Below are 15,210 nucleotides of genomic sequence, written 5' to 3' on the forward strand. Positions count from 1 at the left end.
CAAAAGCGGTAAAATTTTATTCATTTGAAATCATCAAGATTCGACTGTATATTATGTAGCCTTTCTGGATAATTTATTTCAATATATGTTTGTGTAAGATCTAATTAGTAGATATAGAACAGTTATTAAATTCATACTATTATTAAAGAGTACATTTTATTTTATTACTAGTCATTTAGAGTCATATACTGATCTAGTAATTGTAAATTGAATTTTTGTAAGCAACGGTAAATATTGTGAGCCATAATTCATTTATGGTCGATCCGTAATTCCCACCTACCTTATCGCTTATCTATGCAACAAGTGTTTTTGGGTAGCATTTTAGCGTATATCAGTATATCAGTATATACATATATCAATAATGACTGTCGTCTGCCGAACGAAACGAGCACACACAAAAGGCAATATATGATAGAAGGCTGACGAAACCAGTTGGTTTTTGGTGATTTTGATGTTTTAATTTTTCATTTTTTTGCTTGATCGCTTACGAATGCTCGAACAAAACGATGGTGTCCAATTGCTGTACGCCTGTTAGCGTTATTCTCACAGCAGATACCGGCAGAAGCTTAATGGCTTTGCTGGTGTGCCCGGCCTCGGCAACTGCTGTGCTGTGGGGGTTTTTCGTTCTTTTAATTTGCTGATTGTATTAGATAGTTAGTCGTTGTTGTAGTACTTTGGAGTATCGAGGACTTGGTGTATCTATCTGATTTGTACACACACGTGTCGCAGCCCCGCAGATTCAACTATGGCTAATAATTGTTTTGAAATAGATGAACAGTCATAAATAGATGAACAAGTACATAAATCATTTAACAATATAACCGTAAAGATAATGAACTGTCAACAGTTAAAAGTGTAACTTTTGCTGAATTTAAAACGGGCCCCACCAGAAGCACACGCCCTCCAATCGTATCAATCGGACCTAACAGAGCTCATAGTGTACACAAATCAGCGGGAATCCATGAAGATGGTATTGTTCGAGCGACCGGTGATTTACCCTCAGAGAAAACAAACACACCGAAAATCAATTTACATAAAACTTTGTTTATCTAATATCTTATACAAAGCCAATATTTGGGCTAGCCAAAGAGAGCGCAGAGCCTTGAGAGCATACCCCATACCGAACTGAGGGTCGCGAGCCGAAACTGAAAGCTCTTCTCCACACAGGAAAACTACGTGAGTGGTATGTCCGCAGTGTGTTTATTCGACGTGCAAATAATGTTGTTTGTAAACAAACTTGATTCGATTAGAAAATAATTACCAGCTGTTTGTGAAAATCACGTCTGGCGACTGCTGCTGATAGGCAATCAGATGGCTGAATGCCAAGACTCTCTCCCCAGAACAAAAGAACTTTCCTAATGCCAATTAAACGAACTATTTGAGTGCACAGATATAGTATATTCTGATAATTCAAATCGCACTGATACAATTTATGAGCAATTCATACCAACACAGATAAGCAAATCTATAAGAAAAACCCATACATACATGTGTATGTATGTATATGTATTGATTACTATTTGAAGAATGATTGTAAATGGGTATTTTACTTTCTTTGATATTGATATTCATCTAACGGCATTATTCACGGCCTTTTCTTATCAACGTTCTGCCGACAAACACGATTGCGAACTAGAAGCGACACCTGAATTAGCTACCATCACCTGGCTATCGCTCGCCGAAAATAAAAAGCCCCGCGCCGATCGCAGCCGAACGTTTCGGCTGGTATAAAAGCCGACCCTCGGGGCCGGATATCGCTCAAAGCACAGCCAACGATCGGCCAAGCAACAAGCATACCAGAGCGTTAGCAAGACACGCATACACATGTGCATACATACATACATAATATATTAGCAAAAAGCACCGCGATTGATGAGGCACGCGCTTAAGGGAGTCCCCTAAAAGAGTCGATACAAGCTCACACGTCATTCGTTAAGACATTTGACTACGGAAACAACAACAACAGCATACCAATTGGATATTTGTACACACTCAAAAAACATAGATGAAGCAACCAGTCATAAAATCAATGAACTGTGAAACGGTCTCCACGGCACAGTGACTAAATCGTAGCACAAATTTGGCGATCGGTGAATTATTTATTTTCGCCTGGTGATTAACAGTGGAAAGATACTGATTTGCACACACACAGAGAGTAATCATGGGCGTGAGAGTAATTGAAGCAGATTCGGCGAGCGATTCATATGATGATGAGGAGTGTCCCACATGCAACACGAACCACAAGAGCAAATCGAGCAACGCCAAGCGCAGCGCAACGGAGCCCACGAATATCCATTTGGGCAGCAAGGATCTGGTTGGCAATTGCAAGGAGTACCGCATTGAGAACAACAGCCGCGATCTGCGCATCATTGGCAACGGGAATCGCGTGCGCATCGCCAACAACTCGGGCAGTCTTCACATCATTGGCAACGCGACCAGGCTGAAGATCCAGCACAATGCTGGCTACATCAAGTACACGGGCAACGATGGGCGCATCTACCTGGGCAGCGACTCCCAGCAGCAGACGGTCGACTACATTGGCTGCAATGGGCTGCTCAAGGTGGTCAACTCACTGCAGCTGCACGGCAGCAGCAGCAGCAGCAGCAAGTCCAACAGCAAGCGCACTCCCCGCTCCCAGCCAAAGGTGGCTAAGGATGCGCCGCCGCAGCCAAACAAGGCACCAACTGCCCCGCGCCTGGGCGTCGAGATTGACAACAATCTGACCATAGTCAATGGCATCGCCGGCAACATTGTGATTAAGAATGCGATAAATGTGAGCATTTAGGCCAGGCCCACTTATCTATCTCAAGTCCAAAGTTTAAGCTTAGCAACTTGCCAGCTAGATATAGGCACGATGGCCAGCACGCATGGTTCCTATTGTTATATATAAGCTATCTGACTGCTTAATGTGATTTTGTCATCGGGCATTCAAAGTATTACACGTCACATAATAAGTGTGCGTATCTTCACAATACATTCATCATATATGTGTAACTAGCCTATTTAATATTACATATTTATAAAGTAACAGATGTTGATCATTCTATGAATGATCTCCTTATATTAAAATATTACATCATTCTAAAAAATATTGATTTCCGATTTCCGAAAGCCCCGTTCATTCGTGTGAATTACCACACGGTGCTTTCGGCGTACTTATGCATGTATCAAGAGATGGTATTCACAGTGACCCGAGTGGATTTTCTCTCCAGTTTCCTAGAATCGAGGTCTTACTCATATCATGGCCTGACCAATGTCAACCTGTTGTTGGTCACAATGACTTGACCCACTTTGTTGTCAACGACAATGATAACAAAAATACCCCGGATAAGAAACCAACTTGCGATTGATGTGCTGCGTACTGATTAAACAAGGGATATCACTAAACATTATACCAGTTTTTGACTGTTTTTTTTTTTTTTTTTTTTTTTTTTTTTTTTTTGGTAATTGTACTTACGTTTATATTTTGTCGAAAGTGTCGAAAAAAGCTCGAGTGTCGCATTAAAATTCTGGGGGATTTTTATTTCCAATGCGTACGCACATAAAGCAACTAAATTAATTACAGCAACAAGGTCATTGTTTTCAAAATCCATTGACCGATAAGAATATTAAATATGTATTTTGTACCTTGAACAGGAAACAGAAAACTTATGAAAATTTTAGGCAAGTTGATTCTACAAGCGCTCAGGGATTTTTAAAGTTCAATGTAGATAAGGCAATTTTTTTTATCAAAAATCAAAGAAAGCACAATTGGCATACACGGAAATATATGTACATACATACATATGTATGTATGTATGTATAAAAGACTTAGTTTGCAAACTCGTATATATGTAAATACAATGTGCTAATGAATGCCTAAGTAAATTTACATATGAATTCGCTCAACGACACACATGTACACACATTCATATATACATATATATATATATAAGACAGATATATAGACGTCGCAGCTGGTATATATAGCATTATAGCCACATACTGGATTAATATGTATTTTATTACAATATAAGATAAATTCTCCAACTGTCCCTTAAATGCATCAGGAGATATTATACCGATTTGATATAATATGATCCCAAGACAAGCATTTCAATTACTCCATAACATCATACAGGAGTTTATTATTATGCAATGTGCATAGATATTACACTTTATTCACTTCAAATAAAATTGCCGACAAATGATCATTAATTATTTTTGTTTACAATAATTAATACGAGCTGAATATCTCATTGTTGTGCTGAAACAAAAACTATCGTTACTAGCTATGTTATGTTATGTTACTAGCGTTAACATAACAGACCTCCCCGATATTCGTGCGATACGCGCTCTTTTTTGCGTTTGCGTACGTAGTACGTTAGTGTGTCATGTTATTCTTACGTTCGGCAAGTACGTTTGACGCTTCGCTCGCTAAATTACAAACATTTTGCGACATTTAAAAAATAAAATCATGTTTGGGACCGCACAGACGACAACGAATCGTATGAACGACTTCGAGGTAGCATCGCCACCAGACGATTCTGTTACAGCACTCGAGTTCAGCCCAAGCACATTGCAAGTGCCAAAGAATTTTCTCATTGCCGGCAGTTGGGACAACAGCGTGCGCTGTTGGGAGGTGGAACAAAATGGAGCAACTGTGCCAAAATCTATGAAAACGATGGGAGGGCCAGTGCTGGATGTATGCTGGTCAGACGACGGCACTAAAGTGTTCATGGCGTCATGTGACAAGCAAGTAAAACTCTGGGATCTCGCCTCCGATCAGGTAATGCAAGTAGCTGCCCACGACGGACCGGTCAAAACCTGCCACATGGTCAAAGGTCCCAATTACACATGTCTCATGACCGGCAGCTGGGACAAAACGCTCAAGGTATGCAGCTTATAAAATTATAGCCCTAACAAATTGTATATAAATGGTGGATTTTTAGTTCTGGGACACGCGCACACCCAATCCCATGATGGCCATAAATCTGCCTGAGCGATGCTATTGCGCCGATGTAGACTTCCCTATGGCTGTGGTGGGTACTGCGGGTCGTGGTCTAATCATTTATTCATTGGAGAACAGTCCCACCGAGTACAAGCGTCAGGAGAGTCCGCTCAAGTATCAGCATCGTACCATATCTATATTCAAGGACAAAAAGAAGGCGCCCACGGGCTATGCATTAGGCAGCATCGAAGGTCGCGTCGCCATACAGTATGTGAACCCAGTGAATCCAAAGGATAACTTTACATTCAAGTGCCATCGCTCGACGGGCACCTCCGGATTCCAGGACATTTATGCGGTTAATGATATTGCATTCCATCCAGTGCACGGAACTCTGGTTACCGTTGGATCGGACGGCACATTTAGCTTCTGGGACAAAGATGCACGCACCAAGCTCAAATCTAGCGAGGCGATGGATCAATCTATAACGAAATGCGGCTTCAATGCCAACGGCCAAATATTTGCATATGCTGTCGGCTATGACTGGTCCAAGGGACACGAGTACTTCAACCCCGCCAAGAAGCCACAGATATTCCTACGCTCCTGCTACGACGAGCTGAAACCGCGCGCTAATTGATCAGAAATCCAATTCGGAATCGATTTTAGTTTAAGCCACACAAACATGTTCTGCGAGTAATATCCAAACTTCAGTTGTTTTGTATCATTAAATATCAAAGCGTATCCTGATTTGCATATTTATTCAACTAAATCACTTAATTAAAGAGCTTGCTCTAATGATCTTTCTTGTCGTCGTGGCCATGTCCATGTCCGTGGTCACCCTGGCCCTTGCCGATTCCGAGAGCATATTCAATAGCGATGGTGGCGACAGCTGCACAAAAGCCGACTCCGAGGCCGCGGAACATAAACGTAGCCAGGCGAGAGCGGTGTGTGCCGAATGCCTTCTGTTCGTAACGCCAGGCCTCATTCCTATGGCAGTTAAAGTAGCTTCGAAACTAAATTTTTTTTATATTCAAGAGCTCACCTCAGCCATGGGTCGGATAAGCCCTGGCGGCCAAGCGCTTCTTTGACTTTCAGCAATTGCGGCACATTCTCCACCTTATAGCATGATGGATGTGGCACCGTGTAGGGCTCTCCGTGTCCATGTCCACCCATTATTTATTTTCTGAAATTATAATCAAGTATTTAGTTTTGGTAATGCCAAGTGAACTAACATCTGTTAACCTAGCGCTGAACATTACATAAGTAGGTTCACAGTTTTGTCGCTTTTTAACTGTTGGGACAGAGCATACACATTAAGAAATACTAAAATATCCTTAGTCAATCTATATTATTTCAAAATATCACATAAATAATAGGTAAAATTCAACTTATTAATAAAAATGGTGAAATACACACTTTTGTTGTCACAATATGAACACAAGGTTAACAGACTGTAAAATGTTATCGATAATGTTAATGTGAAATGTCCTAAATATTGCCAAGTACGTAGTAGCTTGTTTACTTTTGGCTTTTGAAAGTGTGGCAACTGCTTGATTTCTATAAACGAATTTAAATAATTTTTTTTCCCGCAAAACGGCATAAACTTTGTCATGAAAGAGAAACAGCAGTAGATATTTTTATTTTTTGACGTATTTATTCATATTTTAAGTTTATTTGCAATCAGTAGAACATCTGTAAATTTTAAACGTGCTTAAGTGAAAATATACATAGTTTATTTATGTTTTTTTTTTTTAAATTTTTTTTTTCCATTTAATTCTCTAGTTATACAATAAGTAATAGTAATATACATGTATATGCGTTTTTTGTTTATTTAAGATTTATGTTTATAGCGTTTCACTTGCTCCTCTCACTTTTACAGGTTAACTGCGATTGCTACAATTAGAAGGGGAACCTTTGTAAAGCAAAGATGAAAAATATAACAAAATACTGTTCTTACGCTTTGTCATTTGCATTGTATGTATGTATTGTAATAGCAGGTATAAAAATGCACGTTATGCATGCCAATTGTTTAATTTAAAATACAATACATATATATTTTATATAGTTGTTTGCTTTTATACTCATTTCTCACAAACTTAAAACATCAAAGTCAGAACGCAGTTTCCTTTGTTCTTCTTTCTCATTCAGCGCTAGGAAATGCAGAAGGCATGAACAATCTATCAATATTTAAGTAAATTTATCTTTAAACTTGTAACTACTTTTGGAAGATACATTTTCAAATAAATTGTAGATATTAAGTTTCACACACTCAACAGATCCTAAATAATATATGAACAATTGTCAGCTTCGTACGTTTTGCCTTGCACTTAACGTATGTTTTGTTTTTGCTTAAAAATGTTGGCATTTCCTTTTCACTGTTAATTTTTGTTTGTTTTTTGTTTTTTTGTGTTGTTGGTTTTTTTTTTTCTTGTTAGCTGAATCACATTTCGAATTACTAAAGATTAGTTTCATAATTTAACACATGTTGCTACAACAATTTAGGTAATTTTTTGAAATCAAATTGTACTTTTTTTTTTTAAATTTAAATTTTATTTTTAACTTATTCTCCGTCCCCGCACGCTAGCTGTGAGTGGGCTCCGCTGGAAGCTCCAATTGGGGTAACTACTGCAGGCAGATTAGATACTTTCCTCGGCCAATATCTCGTTGAGCAGGCGATTGAGGCTGTCCAGGCCAGTGAGAAAGCCGCCGTCGGGTCCATGGTGGACGGGCGCGGTGGCTGGCGGCGTGGGCAACATGCTCCCGTTGCGCGGAACAAAGGCCGTGTGGGCGAAGTCAATGAGACGCACGTCCACGAAGCAGGCCGAGTCATCTGTGGGCGGTGCGGACATGTCCAGCGACTTGGAGCCATGCATTAGCGCCGAGTTGCGAACCGCAGTTGTCGATGACTTTGGCTCGCTCTTGGTGTTGTTGTTTTCGCCCTCGGCACTGGCCCGTCGCTCCAGGGAGTCGAGCAGAATGCCAGCGAGCAGCGAGTTGGATATGTTTTCGCAACTGCGCTGCATTGCCGACCCCGTGTGAGACTTCGATGGCGAGGAGACGGCCGAAACGGGAGTGGATGTTATTGTCGACTTCTTGGCCTCGCGGGAGTCGTCGTGAGCTGCGTAGTGTTCATCGTCGTCCTTGCAGCGCAAACGCTTCACAGCACCCTTCACTGATTTCAGTGACGATGCGCTGGAGGAGGCGGGCGAGACAACCGACTTGATGGTGGCACTTGAATTGCCAGCCGTGTGGGGCGGCGAGGTGAGATCCACGCTGCCGGCTGTTGCTGCTGCCGCTGCATCGAACGATTGCTGTGACTTGTACCGCTTGAACATGGCCTCCGTGGGTCCAATAATGCTGCTGTCGTAATCTGAGCTGCCGTCATCGGAGCTGTTGTTGCCTGTCAAATGGGAGCAAAGCACGAATGGATTAGCATTTCTTTCTGGGCTTATGGTTTCTACTCGTACACTTACATGTCTGTCGCCCGCTTGCCACGGCCTTGATCTGCTCGGATAGGCCGGAGAAATCGTCGCTGCTGTTGCTGCTGTAATTCATCCAGGAGTCTCCGGAATGTGGCGATGAGGTGGTCACGCTGGGCAGCGTTGGCTCAGGGTCCAGGAATACTGTCTCTTCGGATATTGGAATGAATGCAGGTGTGGTGCTGGCATTGGCATTGCTGCCCTTGCCACCAGCCACCGATTTAGTGGGCAGGACACCGCAGCTACGTGGCGGCGGCATGACGGACAAATGCGAGTGCGAGTGCGAGTGCTGTGCCTTGTTTCTCTCGTCGTCTTCCTCCTCCTCCTCGTCGGTGGTGGTCGAGGAGCTGGTGGCCGTTTGCTTGACGCCACGTGCCGCCGCCTCCGCGAAGCCGCGCTTGTGTAAATGACGACGTGTGGCCAGATTCAAGCGCGAGTTTGAATCATTTGATGCATCCGCATCATAGTTGCAGCCGTCGGCTCCGGTGCTGCTGTTGGTGGCCGAGGCGTTGCCGCTATCAACGGCCGCCACCAATTGCAAGTCTTCATCCGTATCGTGCGGTTCCAGTTCGTCGCCCGCCTCATTTCCCGCCTCATCGTCTTCAATATCATCCTCGTCTATGCTGTTCTCCGGGTGATAATCGAAGGCAGCTGTCGGCTGCAGTGTCGCTGACTTTGGCGCCTCCAGCCAATCATCCATATCCATTGAGGGCGGATGTGCCATAGGATTCTCTTCATAGCCTTCGTACACGATGAGCAATGAGCTGTCAGAGGAAAGAGCAGACTCTTAGTATACTTCTCGATTGGAAATGACCCACTTTCTTCAACTTACCAGGAATAGAATCTGTAACTGGACTGCTTCTCGATGACGCGTCGCAGCTGCATCAGCCGCTGCAGGATCTTGCGGATGACGCGAATGCGCAGCCGATAGCCGTTGTAGAAGAAGTCATGCAAGGCGGTCTTGAAGCCCGCCTCGTTGAGCTCGCGTCCCCAGTACTTGTCGCGCTTGGCATACTGCTCCAAGTCCGCCTGGTAGGTCTGCATGCCGCAGAGGCGGACGCCCAGGGAGCCAGAGGTGCTGGCCGCGCACTTGGCCATCTGTTTGGATCGCTTCTCTGCGGACGCATCGTCGCCGTGCTGCCGCGTTCCCATCTTCAGGTCCAGAATACAGGGGTTGCGGAACTGCGATGTGATATTCTCGAGCATCAAGAAATCTGTGAAGCGAAATTTGCACAGATACAGAGATTAGTTAAGAAGCCTCCAGAGATGTAGAATTGTATAAACATTATTAAATGGGGTTTTCTGTCCAAGTCCCGGTCCCGAGCCATGGCACAGGATACTAACATTGCTTATTGGAGTTGTCAAGTTGCGAAATGCTCTTAATAACATCGGCCGCATTTCCGTTCTTATGCACCTTCATTCTGCAAATAATCCAGGCGAGATGTGTGGGATTAATATGGAATCAAGCGAGACAAAAGTACAATGCTGCGAACCCCTTATAGATGGCACAAATGAGTGACCTAAAACAAAATAAGCTGGAAGTTTTCGTTTCGTTTTTCTTTTTCTTTTCATTTTTTGCTTTTTTCGTTTCTTGTTCTTTTCGTTTGTTACAGGACATGTTCCGTTCCATTGAAAACGCAGCGGCGCCATCTGGCGGCGAGTAGGCGATGCAGAAAAAGATGTTGAATACGAAAAGTTCTGCAATAAGTTGTATAACCGTTAGCCGTTTTCAATGGAACCGATCATGGCACAGTTTCCATTTGGATTGGCCATAAAAAAAAAAAAAATATCTCATACACATAGAATGTTGTAATATTTGCATACCCAATACCCGTAACAATGTCTGACAGGGGCGAGTGCGTGTTTGTTTTTTGTATGCATTGCACAATCTAAAACAAAAATAAAATTCATTTCCATTTGCTTGGCTGAATGCTTCAGTCATGTGAGATTTATATACGTATATATAAATATATATAGTATATATATAAGGTAGTGTAAGTGTGTGTGTTTGTGTGTGGGTGTTTGTGTGTGTGTGTGTGGCAACGTGCAGGCTGTCTGACTGTCTATGTCTATGATGGACAAGACTTCTTAATGCTTCTACATACCTGAGTACTTCATCCCGCTTGCGCTTCGAGGCACTCATCTTGCGCACTGGCACCGCGGCCGCATCGTCCCGGAAGCTGGGCGAATAGCGCTTGTCCAGCTTAGCGCCGCCCATGGTGGTTGCTTGCATAACGCCTGGAAATAGAACGGGACCGGCGTGCGATCAGTTTTTGTGTCTCTTCTCGTTTCAGTTAATTTCATGTTTGTTCATTAGCTCTATTTATGTAGTGTGTATGTCAGTTCTTGAGTTAAGTTGGTTAGAATTACGCATATGGATGAATGGGCCTGACTTATCAAAGATGGTTTAGTAGACACATCAGATGGATGGATACATCGTGAATGAAACAGACGAACATGACGATCCCCAATTAATAATAAAATTACTAGAAATACTTAAATTGACTCTTCTCTTTCTCTCTATATATAACATACATATGTAAATACAGACCCGACATAGACTGTGTGCTTTGGACGATTTCGGAGGGACGGAAAGCGGCATGATTTACATATAGAAGGAATTATGGCTTATGACCTAAGCTAAGTTCAGAAACAGAGTGCAATATCAAACTTAGGCAATCGAACGAGAAACATTGTGCATAAATCCGAAAGAGTTTTCATAAATATGTTTGGTTTTCTTTTCTTTTCTTTTCTGTTCTTTTGATTGCTTTGGTGTTTGTTTATTGTGTTCTAGCTTAAGCCTTAGGAATATTTAAATATCTACATATATTTGTACTTAAGGAACTGAATAGCTTAAGATTTAGTTTGGAAAATTAAGTATCGCATTAAATATATATAGTATATAGTAAAATATATATATATATATGTATATAGAGTATGTGCTTTATTCATACAAACCCGTTGAGGCCATATTGCCATTGCTTGCATTTCTAATCGGCTTTCGTACTGTGAGAGTCTCGGAGACGTTCAGTTCCAGAGACAGACAAAGCAGAGCAGAGCGGAGTGCTGAGTGCTGCTGAGAGTAGAGAGCAGAGCAGAGCGGATTAGGATCCGATCCGATTCGATTCGATTAGATCGGCAAAGGCCTAGGGACGAAGGCGACGACAATCACACATGACTTTAGCTCAACAACAACAACGTGTACTCGTTCGGTTATTCGTATTCGTATTCGTATTCATATTCGTGTTCGATTTCGTATTCGTATTCGCATTCGATTGCGTATAGAGGGTCAGTCAGCACGATGTCTGTTCTGAACAAACACATAAAATAAAACACGACATTTGTTTTGGATTTTTTTTTTTTTTTTGTTTTGCTTTGATATTGGAAATAAATTATATTTGTTGGTTGTTTATAGATTTTTTACAGTTTACGCTTTCATTCCGGAGGCAGCTCTCCGATTGGGCTCATTGATTGGTTCAGCGGCAGATCACGAGCACGAGGTCTCTCAGTGGGCACTTCGAACCTTTGGATAATACGAGCATAGAGCGTAGATATGTACATATATGTGTAAAGCCCCCAAGCTACAGGCTGTACGGGCGTGGATTAAAATTGTATTTTTTGTTTTGTTATATTTCTGGGAAGTTGCATAATTTTTGTCAAACAAAAATTGTACAATCCTCTGAGTTGGGTGCATATGGTCAAAGGTATTGGTTTATTTGTGTTTCATTGGCTTGTTCATAGTAGGTGCATATATGCATATATAGTTGCATATATATGTATATATACGTTGCTGGAGAAGAGTTGGTTTTACTTTGTTTACTTTTACGACTTACCCATTGCTGTCACTGCGCTACTAACTAAAAGTTCTTATGTGATAAAATGCAAGTGTGTGCGTGGAGCTTTAGTGGCCAGGCGCTTGGACTACTTCCAGGCGTCGAGTCAGACAATAAGTGGGCATGGCGGCTATAATAATTTTATTTCGCTTTTCGTATTACAAAACTTTAAAAGCTATAATTTACCTATTAGATTACGATATGGTTCAGTCTTATTTAATTTTATTTTTTCGTCATTTTCTTTTTTTTTCTCTTTATTTTTTTTTCGGTCTGTTTTTATTTGTCAATTTTCCATAAAAATGCTTACAAACTACGGATATCACATATAAGAATATAATACTTAAAATAAAAATGATATTGAAATGCGTTTTGGCTTTAACTATGGACAATACAGAAGAGCGCATAAATTGTTGATATATTTATCGGTTTCGTCTTTTGAATATTAATTTTTATTATATCTTATTTTCTTGACAAATGCGAGTTAGTACAAAAGAAAAGTTGAATACAGCATCGAAGATTTGGAAAATGAAGACAGATGTAATATCATATAATTGTTTTCTTTTTTTTTTTTAATCAATCTTTTTTATTTGTATTTCTGTTTTCTTTATTTTCTTTTTCAATGCATGATGGAACGAGCAGTTAATTCATAACGAAATATATTTATATGTATGTGACACTTTTATGAAGCGCTTCGATAGAATCGATAGTCGATAGTCGCTAATCGGTGTGGTTGGTTAATAAGAGAATATAGTCGGTATCTTACCTTTGTACTTGGGCACAAACTTCTGTACGTCCTGCGGAATGTTCTGATAGAAGTCCAATTCACGCAAATTCAGCGGCTTGATCACCGTTGACTGGTTGAGCAGCAAAAGGCGCGTGTGTCCTCCCACCTGAAAGTACAATGGATGAATTGATTAATTGATAGTCCAGCGAGAATATGAAACTTATCGATAGCTGCAAATATTCTGATCATTATCATTGAGCATTAATATTAAGCGCTTGTGTTTTCACGGTATCTGGGTATGGGAATGTTTACTGAGATCTTAAGAGCAGTTAGTCGTGGGGTCATTCATGTAGTATCTAATCAGAGCCTACGTCATGCGACGCCTTGATAAGCAGCTGTTGCTTTGTATGCCAGTGTAATCAATCCTCGATTCTAGTCTTTAATCTTTACGAGCTTTTACTTGTCAGGCAACGCTCAGAAAAACATTCAGCATATCGGATCGGATATATGGCCTGGGTCTCATGATGGGTCTTTGTAAACAATAATAGACATGTATAAATCTCATTTAAAACGAGCGAGCAGGAGAGAAAGAGAGAGAGAGAAATTGACCTGGTTATGGATGAGTCGTAAAAGTTGAAAGAAAGGAAAAAGATACTAGATCTCTTGAATATGAAAGTGGGCGAGTTGACAGAACTCAAAACTCGTTTGAAAGATTTGACAATATAATTGAACAAGATGACATAAATTTAAAAGTAACGTAAATAATATATTGGCAATATTATTTCATTCAATGCTTGCACAAATGGCAATTGACTAAGTGTGTTATACAGTATCAGGGCTCCCAGGAATTGGGTTGAGTGTCAGGTGTTATCTATGCGATGCAATCGATTTACTACAATTTAAAGAATGGACTGCAAGATCTCAGGCCACAAAAGCAAATCGTCACTAGACAATCTGCTGCTATTAGAACTGATGTTAAACGAAATTCAAAGGGTGATAATGTACCAAGTTCTCATCTGCCAAAGTTAGCCACACTTTACAACAAGCGACCTTCTGATAACAACAAGAAACTTTTAATCTGGAGCACCGCAGATAAGAATCGAGAGATCAGAAAATCGAAGAATATAAGAGCCGCATCCACTGTCGTCCCTCGAGGCAAATCGGTAATTATACAATCGCATGACAGAAAAAGTAAGTCCAGAGTATCTCACGTTAAGCCGACTAAGACTCGAGCGGAGCCAAAGATGAAGGCACCCGATCTGACCAGTGGTACAATTAAAACCTGTGATTCAGACCACGAAGGCCGACTTATCATGAAGGAGAATTTTCGCTTGCACGTGGATAAGATGTTCAATTTGCTATTTTCGAGCACATCGACTTTCTTCTCAGAGTTCCATAATAAGCGAAACACCACGGATCTTTGTATTGGTCCCTGGAAGAACGGCAAGGCTGGCGAGCAGGTGCGCACTGTCAATTTAACCGTTGCCCTCCAAGCAAACGTCGGCCCCAAGACCTCCAAGGTCAGCGAGTACCAAACACTGCGAGCTTGCAGCACGCCCGGACAGCTCTACTCCATAGACGTGGTTAGCGTTAACGAGGGCATACCGTATGCCGATGTCTTCAACATAGCCACGCACTACTGCCTAGCGCGTTCGGAGAACAATAGCACTGATATGCTCGTCTTTGGCAATGTCAATTTCATCAAGTCGACCTGGGCGGTGGTCAAGGCGTTCATTGTGAAGCATTCTTACGAGGGCCTCTCCGAATACTTTCAGTGCCTGCGTGACGAGCTACAGCAAGAAGTGTCCAAAAAGGAGCACAAATGATTCGACTATCGAATACGATCGAAGCTAGACGGGTCTTGCTCACCCTGGACATTAGCTGAATCCACATTCTTGATAGATACGATGTCTCTGACATTGTGTTAGCTCAATCTGATTTCAGGGGGCTCTTTGCTCGTGATCCAATTAAATAAGCCCATCTTGTTATTTATGTTTATGTTATTTATGTTATGTTATGTACTGATAGCCAGTATAAGGTTCGGCCTCCTTAATTCAGTGTATGCAACGTATATATCTATGTATATATACAATTTTCGTTTCAAAAAGTATCGCAACATTTGTTTTTCTTTCATTTCAAAGTAATCCCCATAAGATATTGCACCCATATGCCAATCATTCTTATTTAGCTTCTTCCCCGATGGAACAGATCTGGGTTACACGGCACGTGTTAGCCGTCAGCAATTAA

The 15,210-nt window shown here is 41.4% G+C and overlaps 4 protein-coding genes across 5 annotated transcripts in view; 2 read left to right on the forward strand and 2 right to left on the reverse strand.

The window, feature by feature from the left end:
• The first annotated feature begins 1,568 nt into the window (after positions 1–1,568).
• pirk (poor Imd response upon knock-in) lies at positions 1,569–3,111 on the forward strand. The gene has a single exon (XM_018105032.3). The coding sequence runs from the start codon at positions 2,162–2,164 to the stop codon at positions 2,783–2,785; it is 624 nt and encodes a 207-aa protein (XP_017960521.1). The 5' UTR covers positions 1,569–2,161; the 3' UTR covers positions 2,786–3,111.
• A 1,246-nt stretch (positions 3,112–4,357) lies between these two features.
• On the forward strand, positions 4,358–5,668 carry Rae1 (ribonucleic acid export 1). Its single transcript, XM_018105030.3, has 2 exons — positions 4,358–4,873; positions 4,932–5,668. The coding sequence occupies exons 1-2, from the start codon at positions 4,457–4,459 to the stop codon at positions 5,562–5,564; spliced, it is 1,050 nt and encodes a 349-aa protein (XP_017960519.1). The 5' UTR covers positions 4,358–4,456; the 3' UTR covers positions 5,565–5,668.
• On the reverse strand, positions 5,669–6,493 carry ND-B12 (NADH dehydrogenase [ubiquinone] 1 beta subcomplex subunit 3). Its single transcript, XM_018105035.3, has 3 exons — positions 6,344–6,493; positions 5,970–6,110; positions 5,669–5,914 (listed from the first exon to the last, which is right to left on the reverse strand). Exons 2-3 carry the CDS (start codon positions 6,098–6,100, stop codon positions 5,719–5,721), a joined length of 327 nt encoding a protein of 108 aa, XP_017960524.1. The 5' UTR covers positions 6,101–6,110; positions 6,344–6,493; the 3' UTR covers positions 5,669–5,718.
• An 816-nt stretch (positions 6,494–7,309) lies between these two features.
• Positions 7,310–15,210, reverse strand: part of Ip6k (Inositol hexakisphosphate kinase) — a 30,460-nt gene continuing 22,559 nt past the window's right edge. For both annotated transcript variants that reach the window (XM_018105021.3, XM_089261600.1), the window contains exons 3-8: positions 13,003–13,129; positions 10,512–10,644; positions 9,751–9,827; positions 9,239–9,620; positions 8,401–9,170; positions 7,310–8,327 (exon numbers count right to left, since the gene is read on the reverse strand). In XM_018105021.3, the coding sequence (XP_017960510.1) occupies positions 7,564–8,327; positions 8,401–9,170; positions 9,239–9,620; positions 9,751–9,827; positions 10,512–10,644; positions 13,003–13,129 (2,253 nt within the window). In that variant the 3' untranslated portion in view covers positions 7,310–7,563. The remainder of the gene's footprint in view (positions 8,328–8,400; positions 9,171–9,238; positions 9,621–9,750; positions 9,828–10,511; positions 10,645–13,002; positions 13,130–15,210) is intronic.

This window comes from Drosophila navojoa, chromosome 5 (assembly GCF_054131105.1).
Source record: "Drosophila navojoa isolate 15081-1374.11 chromosome 5, UAZ_NAV_1.0, whole genome shotgun sequence".
NCBI lineage: Eukaryota > Metazoa > Arthropoda > Insecta > Diptera > Drosophilidae > Drosophila > Drosophila navojoa.